Raw genomic sequence first — 10,359 nt, 5'->3', positions numbered from 1 at the left:
GTTAGAGCACATGGACTCGCATCGCTCCAGATCTGATGGCGGCTACAGACCAAACTAGAACCAGCTTGCGGCGCCCGTCAACATGTCAATGACACGACCAGTGAATTGCATCAATACTCACGGGTCTGAACACGGCCATCTTCAAACCTTCATTTTAATCTCAACTACACACTTGTAAACTTTTGTTGCTGCATCTTACTTTTGTAACAGTATCGTGTTGAAAAATAATCTGTTGACAGAAAGATAAACAGACTCTGTGTCAGTTCCTGGTAGAGTAGGTGTCTGCTGGACCACATTTTGCCATGTTGACTCACAAGGTGAAATTCAATGTTTCGGAGAGGACGGGAATTATTGAAAGTTGATACAGTGATCTGTGACTTAAAACAAATGTGAGCCAGGGGTGTAAACCGGGGGTCCCCTGACCGCTTCCCTAGGTCCTACCCACCTGCGTCCAGCGCCCTTGCTTGGACCACACCCACCTTCAAACTTTGCCTTCATTTAAATCTCAACTACACTTTTGTAAAGTTTCATCACTGCGTGTGTGATGCTATCTGAGAGAATCTGTCCACAGACATACAAACACCTGGCAAATACACAAAACCACCTCTGCAGGTGTCTTCAGGACGACATTTTGCCATGATGAAATATTACCTTGATATCTTTAACCAGCCTCAGCTGACAGAGCTCATGCGTGCTTGTCACATGTACATCCTGATTAAAATGCATTGATATGAGGATTTTTGCCCCTGTTGTTGTTCAAAAAACGTACAAGAGGTCCATGAATTTGGTGGATTAGATTATTTTATTACATTTTGCTGCTAATCAATATCTTTTTATTTATTTTTTTCACATAGAGTCAGAGACAATATCATAAATACCAGGCCAGATTAAAGAAATCAGCTACACTTTGAAAAAAAATTAAAGTAATTCCTATTGTAATTGAGATAATATTGCTGCTGGTCCTGTTAGAGATGTCACAACATGAGAAGCGGACTGAACTCCCATTCATCCCTCCAAACATGTGAAACAGACCATTAGCACTCAGGCTCCCGTCTCGTCTCACGTTGCAGAAATCAAACTGGGAACCCTCAGTCACAATGGTCACTTTTCACTCCATCCAAGTCTCCTTGGAATGCAATCAAATCCTTCCACCCCCTCAAAGCACCTCTTACCTAAAGTTTATACTCAACATTACATCATACAGAGTGTGCACTGGCCCTGCCGTTCATTATGGAAACCCCTCCACCGTCACCTCCTCCCCCTTCTTTCCCACCCTCTGCCACTTTTATGCTGATTGAAAAGAAAAAGAAATCTGGCGGATGTAATCTGGTGTGACGCCACTAATCCCAACGCTACAAAACGTTGGTCCCGTCCGCATCGCTCCACACAGACCCCTGCGACTCCCCACCAGCGACTTCACATCTGCCTCAGGTAAGACTCGGCCTCCTCCTCTGACGGGCCACTTCACGCTTCCTCGGATGTCGTACAACTCTCAGACTCTGCAGCTCTTCTTGGTCCCACTGAAGTGGAATTGTTGTTATTGGAGCAGTTATTTTTACCAGGAACGTTCACGTTCTCTTAAGAAGTGGCATGAAATTTAAAAAAACGTGGATATTTGGCTGCTTTAGACTCCCAAACAAAATTTTCCTCTTGTATTTTGAGGTATTTGGGTGCTAAATCTAATTAAGTAAAGACTCTTGCTGGACATATCTTGCTCAGTAGGTGCATCATGGGACTAACTGGCAAGGTTCAGGGCTGCATTCCCACTGAGACCACCAATCCGAAAAATACAAGTGCTCTTTGCACTGCAGCTTTGGATTTAAGTGTCTACTGACGAGCAAATATTGAGTTATAATACAAAAGATATCTGTAAATGTGATGCAGGGGTCTTAAGAAATATACTACAGAGACACAGAATTGTAGGTGAAACATCGTAGTTTCTCCAAAGCTCAGCCTGCAAAATATCAGAGTGTAGGAAACTCAGAAATGAAGTAGCACTTTCCTTTATATCAGTCTGTTAATAACTTCATTTGTCCCCAGTGGGGCAGTTGGTTTTGTGGGCTGCATACATTTATCAAACATAAAGCACGTAAGTAAGACAAAAATACTTAGAAACATGGTAAAAGTACTCGATTAAAAAGTTGATGAGTTTGATATATAGCTGTGGATGTTTGTCTGGACAGCAAACCCATGAGAAAAATATGTAATATGTATAATGTTATGCACAAGCCATTTAAGAATTTCCTAACTATTATTTTCATTATTTATTAATCAAATTGTGATCTATAAAATTCAAATTTAGTGTGATGAAAATATTCAAATATGTACATCACAGTTTATTGAAGCACTGAAGTCTTCAAATTGCTTCTTTTTGTTTAAAACACAAATGTTTTCAATTTACTGTCACATATCCTGATATAATTAATCAATCAATGTTACTTATCTAATCCTTTACCTAAACAGGTAGTCTCACAGAGATCAGGAACTGTTCAAGTGAGATCTGTACAAGTACAAAGTTTTAAAATGTTCAAATGAAATAAGCAACCATATATATTCCATTTGTGTGCAACATGGTATTTCAACCCACATTTTCCAAATTAAGTGTGAACAAGGTTTACAGTTGCAGATATCTATCAGATATCTTATCTACTTTAAATCTACTTTATAGGGGTTTGAAGGAACATTAAGGTTAAGTTGTACTTATACTGGTTTCACAAATTATACAAATGGTTCTAAATTGTTCTATAGAGTTTATCTGCATGATAATAAAGAGTTTAAACCTCGACAACAAATGTTAGCTCATTGATTATGAAACCAAAAGACTCTCTACCTTCAATCTCATAGTAATTCATCCAGGAATGGACGAGTGCTAAATATAGCTGAATCAAGGTACCCTGTGATTGCAGAGAGGGTGGGATGAAGGGGATTAATGCGGAGTACAGTGTGTCAATTGTTTTTTTTTTTTTTTCATGTGAATCACAAACACCCTTTCATTTTCTTCCAGACAGTACAAAGCTGACCTAAAGAGCAGGAGCTATGGCTGTGGTTGTAAGTACACTTTTTTTTAACTGCCCTGGTCTGATTCTACATGGATTTCTGAGCTGTAACGGGGGGCATCGAAGCAGAAAAGGCTCACAGATAAAAAAGCAGCTACCGAGACAAACACCTATTCATCTTCCTGTAACTCAGCTGCAGCTCAACATTTCTCAACACCAAAGCCCATTGTTACAGATGCCGTCAACAGCTACAGTACTCTGAGCTACTAATCTCTGATCCCTGCTCCGGGTCCACTCGTAGTCCTGACCGTGTATTTACAGGTTTTACCGGGGCTCATGTGAGGCAGATTAATCAAACACTGAGGCCTATTGATAACGCTGCTGCAGGACTGGTGGACAGGCACTGTGGATTAGACATGTTTTAAACCTCTCACAGCACACCCAGGTCTTGTGAGAGCATTATATTGACACAGTAAGACATTCAGCTTTTGTCCAAAGCGACATTTAAGAGCAGAAAGCCGCCAGGTTCCCTGTTGACACATCGAGTCGTACTGCTCTTCCAAGCAATCAAAGTTTCTGTGTGCAGAAACACCTGCTGTCACATCATTAACTGTCATTAATGCATTAATGATGGATCTGTTTCATTTAAAGAACCAGCGTATTATAAAATGTAGTGGGATCTATTGAAGGGCTGCCTGTTGGCAAGAATGTGGTGATACAAGATATCAAGGCATGATACGGTATCAGGTGTTGCAATTTAGTATAATGTGATAAATTGCAATCTTGGGCACACATCCCAGGGGGACGAACGGGACGTGACCACCTCAACTTCATCGGTTCCTTGTGACTTCAGCAAAAAAATTATATGGACATGAATAACAATTATCTTGATTGTTGTAAGTCTAAAGTGATTCTTACATCTCCATCTCTAAAAATGTGTAACCTATACATCAAATTTAAGAAAGTTTTAATATTTTGTCCACTAAAAATACACGTGATAAGACTACGTCTATGGCTCCATGCCTTTTCCATTTAGATGGTAGCCAGTCATGAGTCTTCATAAGGCAGCTATAGGTGCTGAAATCCAAAGAAAAAGAAAAGTCTCAGCGGAAAAGAGAGAATATAATTGCAGCTCCAGACAAATTTCTTTTCTTTTTTTGGCCAAAAATGGCTCTTTTGATGTTGCAGACCACTTTTCTAAGTGGTATGAACACATACGCAACTTTTGTCTGGTGAACATGAGCACTGCAGCGTCACGTCAGTCAGTAGGTGTGGAGTCATCACAGGTTAATGATGTAAATCACATGGATGCGGATTGTGCCTGTAGACGGATGTGACTCAGATGCTTAGTGATGGTAATGATGATAGTTACTGAGAAAAAATATGTCCTTATTCGAAAACACCTGAACTTGAAAGACCGCTGGGAGGAGAGGGTATTTTAATACAATACAATCAATACAAAGACAGATTAAAACACTGTCATGAATATTTGCATTCAAATTACTTATTAAAAATATGGTGTTTTTGAGAATCAGTGCAGAGAGTAGTTCAGAATGGACAAACCAAACACTGGCTCTAGATACGGCCTGTCGTGTTTTACGCAGTCACCGTAGGTTGGAAAGGGAGGGTGAGGCGAGTCAGTTGCAGTCTGCAATCCCACTGCTAGATAGCACTAATCCTACACACTGGTCCTTTAATTGTTTTACTGAGTGAGTATCCACAGTACCAACTGGCCCTGGAACAACTGGCACAACTTAATAGAATGCATCCATTATTGATGTTATTAATAACATCCATCCTTTTCCTGCTATGATGAACTGTCCACCGTGGAAATTACCTATTCAGGTGTGGCCAACAGGGCAGCGGCCCGCAGAGACAATCATCCACAGCATGTGATTCAGCACAGTGTGACTCTTACTTCAGTTATCTGCTGGTAGAACAAGAGAGAAACAGTCTGGGCTCTAACAACCAGGACTCAGAGCCACCTTCTACTCATCACCATGACTCATATTTACAGGACTTTTTTGGTATCAGATTATGTTGGAGTCAAACACCTGCTCAGACGTGAAGTCTTTTTAATTACTTAATCAGAAATTTATGGATTTAAAAATAATTTTGCAGCCATTTATCAATGCAAATTGTTATGTTGCTGGTTGTGTTTAGACAGCACTAAATATTTAATAAGTGTGGCTTCTTAAATTACATGAACTATGTAGTGCCCAAAAAATCTGTACTCTAATCTGCACTCTAGATAACAGGCTGCTTTTTCCAAAAATAAAGTGACTCATAACACACATTTTAACTTAGTTATCACAAGTAAAGGGTATAACCAGCTGTGCCAGCTGTAAGGCCCTGGCAGCAGTGAGTGCAGACTGGTGAGCTACTTGGGACACACTTAAAATTATAATTCTAGCAAGATGTGTATTTATATTAATACCGACCCCTGTCTTTTCAGAGTGGAACTTACCGTATGGTGTCAGAGGAGGAGCAGGCTCTCAGGGCCAAGCTGGAACGTCTCACCGTCAAGGACCACGGACCAGTGTTTGGACCCTGCGCCAGCCTGCCAGACCACACCAAACAGAAGGTCTTGAACATCCATGATCTCTGATTATCAGGCAGATTAGAGATCAGATAGCTTTGCAAAACAGTAATTCATTGCACCTCTCCCTGCAGACTCTTATAACCCAACTGTACATCACAACTGTATCAAACCAAATATACCCAGAACATGTGCTAACTGTCTGGTGTGGCTCCCCCTGCAGGCCAAGGACGAGCTGAACGAGACAGATGAGAAGCGGGTGGCGGCCGTGAAGGAGCTGCGAGGAATGATTAAGGAGAAGGCAGATGCGGGAGACGACCTGGCAAAGGGGGTGCAGGACACGTTCGGAGAGAAACCAGACAGTTTGCTGGTCCGCTTCATCCGTGCCAGGAAGTTTGACGTGCCCAGAGCTTTTGAGCTTATGAAGGGTATGTCAGCAGAGGGACAGCAGGTTTTTTCCTCCACCAGAAAATCTCAATCTCTCAATCAAATCACATGAATAAAAAAGGCAATTATCAATATGTTAATCTGTAGTGTCTGAAATATTATCCTTAGTTTTTCAACAATATCTAACTTGCAAAAACAGACCTCACATGACATGTTTTGTTTTTTGAAGGCTATTATCAATGAATACATATTTGCACTGAGAAAATAATGTGTCAAAATTTACAGCTGATCATTTTCTTGCTGTAAATTTGCAGTGATTTAGTGTTTTCGCCACACATTTATCATTATTGTCAGGGTGAAAATAGCCTTTTAAAGCAACATTTAGACCATCATGAGGCACTAAAATCCACACTGATTAAAGTGCATTACCAGAAGAAGACAGCGTGACCCAACATAGCTTTTCACTGATTGGAAAAAAAACAAAAATGTGTCAGGGCAAACTATGCAGGGTTTTCCCACAAAAAACAGTACAACAGTATGTCTGCAGTTGACATCCTGATAAAGAGACTGAACAGTCAACTTTTCTGGTGTTTTTACAAACAGCAACTTGCAAATCCTACTTATTCTACCTTTAAATGATAAATTAATATTCTAAAGTGTTGGAAATTAAAATGAAAACTAGAGCTGCAACAGTTAGTCGAGTAATCAATTAATCGATAGATGGAAATTTTGTTCTTTTTCAAACAAAAACAAAGAAACAAAGTCAAACATTTGCTGGCTCCAGCTTCAATTCTTTGTCATTTCTGGCAGTTGGTGGGACAAAAGAAACAATCTGAAGATGTCACTTTGGGCTCTGGGAAACTGCTGTGCATTTTTCACAGTTTTTGACATTTTACAAACTAAAAGATTATGGAAATAGCTGAAAAAGTTGTCAATGGATGGCTAAAGGTGTGTATGTGTTCTCTGTGTTTCCACCCAGGCTACGTGCGTTTCAGGAAGGATTACCCCGAGCTGTTTGAGAATCTGACCCCGGAGGCCGTGCGCAGCACCATCGAGGCCGGCTACCCCGGCATCCTGCCCAGCAGAGACAAATACGGCCGCGTGGTTCTGCTCTTCAACATCGAGAACTGGGACTACGAGGAGATCACCTTCGATGAGGTGAGCGACTCATTCTCAGTGACCGCATATCCCACGATGCACCTGGGGAAGCACATTTCCAAACTTAAGTTAATCTCCTCATATAAATAAAATTACACAGATCCTTCGTGCCTACTGCGTGATCCTGGAGAAGCTGCTGGAGAACGAGGAGACTCAGATCAACGGGTTCTGCATCATTGAGAACTTCAAGGGCTTCACCATGCAGCAGGCGTCAGGAATCAAACCCACCGAGCTCAAGAAGATGGTGGACATGTTGCAGGTGGGAAAAATCTGAACTCATGTCATGGACTGTTTTATTACTATAGACAAATTACTGAGTGGGAGAGATGGATGTACTAGAGACAAAAACTCCAGATCAGAAGTCAAGTTTTCCTTTAAGTTTTCACATTGCTTAAGTATTTATATCCACACTTTTAAAGATTGTAATGGTAGAGCAGAGGTTCTCAAAGTTTTTATCACTGAGTTCCAATTTCAGGAGCCACCATGTGACTGAAATCTGTCGCAGGATTTGTCATTGGTCTCATAACAGTGTTTAACATTAAAATCTTTGAGCACCAAATTCACCTGTTTGCGGATCACTTTATCTGTCCCCGGAGGTCCAATGCTGTAAAACCTGGTCCATTTTTCCTGAAACCTCCTTTTCTCCTTAATCATAGAGCTTATTTCTCTACGGTGGCTTTTCTATCTGACTTCTACATTAAACTGCTGAAATGTCCACCTGAAAAAAAAGCACTGGCACTGATGACAGAGCATAATTCCTGCAAGAGTGGCAAGGTGCCACTAGTTGCCATGCAACCAGAAGCTGTCTACAAGTTATCATGAGAAAACGCTCATTTGACGCAGTAGCGGAGTGTTGTATTAAATGTAGGCTTTTGAAAGTGAAAGTATTAAAATGGAATGATTAAAATTCAATGCATGCATTTCATGTTACATTTCAGAGCCACACAGAATGTTTCTGAGGTCTGGAAAACATGTTTTTGTTTTCTTACTCTCTTATAATTCCACACAGAAGATCGTGTAAATTATTCCTCATGTGTGATTGCAGCTTGCAGATTTTCTCCACGTTTAGATTGGACAAAAGTGAAGAAAAATGCTTCCCCCTGCTAACACCAGGTGCAACTTGGCACAACATTTAACTTTTAAATGTAACAGTAGTCAAAAGTTTCACAGATCCTTGGTATGAGAAACGTCCAGCAGCCACAAATCAAACCAGTACAGCAGAAATCGGAATAATCAAGAGAGGTCTTAATACTTTTTCTTTTATTTTCTACAGGATGTGAGAATTTTATCAACTAAACCATCTTTCTTCTTCTTCTTCCTCCAGGATTCATTCCCCGCCCGTTTCAAGGCTGTGCACTTCATCCACCAGCCCTGGTACTTCACCACCACCTACAACGTGGTCAAACCCCTCATGAAGAGCAAGCTGCTAGAGAGAGTGAGTTAGAAAACTGTGAGACAGCGTTTCTTATTGGTGGAGCCTGGAGACCGGTTTCTTCTGATTCATGGAGCTGACTGTTGGCTGCTGACCACAGTAACACTCAAATATTCAGAATATCCCAATGTCCCAATTTCATGCCATGTTTAAGTAATTAAAGCTGGGGCAGGCAGTTTTTTTTTGGCATTACTGGACAAAAGTTCCATAATAACCTTTATGCATAATCTAATTCAAAATCTAGCCCCTGATGGGAGACTTTGGCCAATCACAGGTCGGTAAGGTAAACCTGGGAATGTCCGACTTGGGAATGAGTATCTTTCTCCAGAATCGGCTACTGCACCTTTAATGTTTCATCAGTTTTTCTGATATTTGATTCTGTTGCACTGAGTTTATGAAGACTTCTCAATTCAGTGTTATTATATTTCCACTCATTGACATGTTGGATAGTCCTGCGCTGAAAATTCCCACAGTCTCAAATGCCTCTAACAGCTGCTGCTCTTGCTCTAGGTTTTCGTCCATGGAGACGAGCTGGAAAACTACTACAAGGAGTTCGACGCTGACATCCTTCCCTCTGAGTTCGACGGAAAAGGCAGCAAGTACGACGGCAAGGCCACGGCAGCCAAGCTGTTCGACTAAACGTCCGCCCTCCTTCTGCGCCGACCAGGCGAGGAGCCATTATGTATTACACAACCCCCACAGACTGTGGAGACTCAAACCCAAACTAGCTGTGTGGTTGTAGGAAAAAAAAATATGAATGAAAGTGATTTTGTTTTCCAGAAGTCCTGACAAAGCACAGTCGAACAGGAACCACCCTCACTCTCTACTCTACAATATTCTGTTTAAGCCATTTATTTGACACTAAAGCAACTTACAGTTCCTCATTTTTAGCATTAATGACCAAAGCCAGATCTCTACCCATGGGAGGACTGGAGGCACAGATGGTTTTCCAACTTTTTCTTTTACCTTTGAGGCAACCATTGACTTCACCTCAAGCCAGATAAATGTGAAAATCCACTTGCTTAATCTGAAGACGGGTTTGAAATAGGAAGTTTATCATGATAAACATTTAGGTGACTTTATTTTTTGCCAGTTCTGTTATTTTTGCACAGTAAAGCAGTTTTGAAATTTCCTTGCTGGTGTGTTCAAACAAGCTCCACTATTCAGTTGGAGAGTTTGCTGGCAAACAGCAATGCTTTAATTACACATAAAGACTAAATTCACAATATTCTTCTCAATGCCCATTCTTTTACTGATTGATTCACAAACTAAGAGACCTCAGTACTCACTGAAAGTCCCCAACAAGGAAATGTTTTTGCTCACAACTGCACCACTGTGACTTAAAAAAAAAATAATGGTGACCAAATGTCCTCATGGTGGTGGATTGTCCATTTTAAGCAGATTTCAAGGTTTTGCAAGTTGATTTTCATGACAAACTCAAATGACTGGAAGCCAGAGGCAGTATTTAATCTAAAATGTCATAACTTGGAAAATATTCAGCATTACTGTGAAGTTTACATGGTTTCTTCACCACTCAAGTACATTTAAGTCAAAGTTGCAGTGGTTACCACCTGACTGAGATGTTCTGTCTCTCACTTCTGTTTTATTGTGCTTTGTTTGGACCGTTGTTCACCCACACAGCTTGTTTTAACACTGGCAGGCCCCAGCTCTCTGTCTCCACCCTCTGTCCCCCCGTCTCTCCTTGAAGTGCAAGGCTGATATTCCAACAAGTGCCTGTCTATCTTGTGTGTTTTAGTTTGTTCTTCAGAATGAGTATTATGAGGTTTACCCACTGTGCTACCTGGTGCACCAATAAGAATGTCAATAAATGTACAATAAACTGTATA

The 10,359-nt window shown here is 40.8% G+C and overlaps 1 protein-coding gene across 1 annotated transcript; it reads left to right on the top strand.

The window, feature by feature from the left end:
* The first annotated feature begins 1,316 nt into the window (after positions 1 to 1,316).
* Positions 1,317 to 9,198, top strand: LOC146316985 (retinaldehyde-binding protein 1-like). Its single transcript, XM_084734978.1, has 8 exons — positions 1,317 to 1,431; positions 3,005 to 3,048; positions 5,452 to 5,580; positions 5,759 to 5,963; positions 6,902 to 7,080; positions 7,181 to 7,339; positions 8,405 to 8,515; positions 9,023 to 9,198. Exons 2-8 carry the CDS (start codon positions 3,037 to 3,039, stop codon positions 9,149 to 9,151), a joined length of 924 nt encoding a protein of 307 aa, XP_084591104.1. The 5' UTR covers positions 1,317 to 1,431; positions 3,005 to 3,036; the 3' UTR covers positions 9,152 to 9,198.
* Positions 9,199 to 10,359: the final 1,161 nt, after the last annotated feature.

The sequence above is a fragment of the Lutjanus erythropterus genome, chromosome 13 (genome assembly GCF_056507025.1).
Source record: "Lutjanus erythropterus isolate fLutEry1 chromosome 13, fLutEry1.hap2, whole genome shotgun sequence".
In the NCBI taxonomy this organism is placed as follows: domain Eukaryota; kingdom Metazoa; phylum Chordata; class Actinopteri; order Lutjaniformes; family Lutjanidae; genus Lutjanus; species Lutjanus erythropterus.
This window is presented reverse-complemented; position numbering and strand designations above follow the sequence as displayed.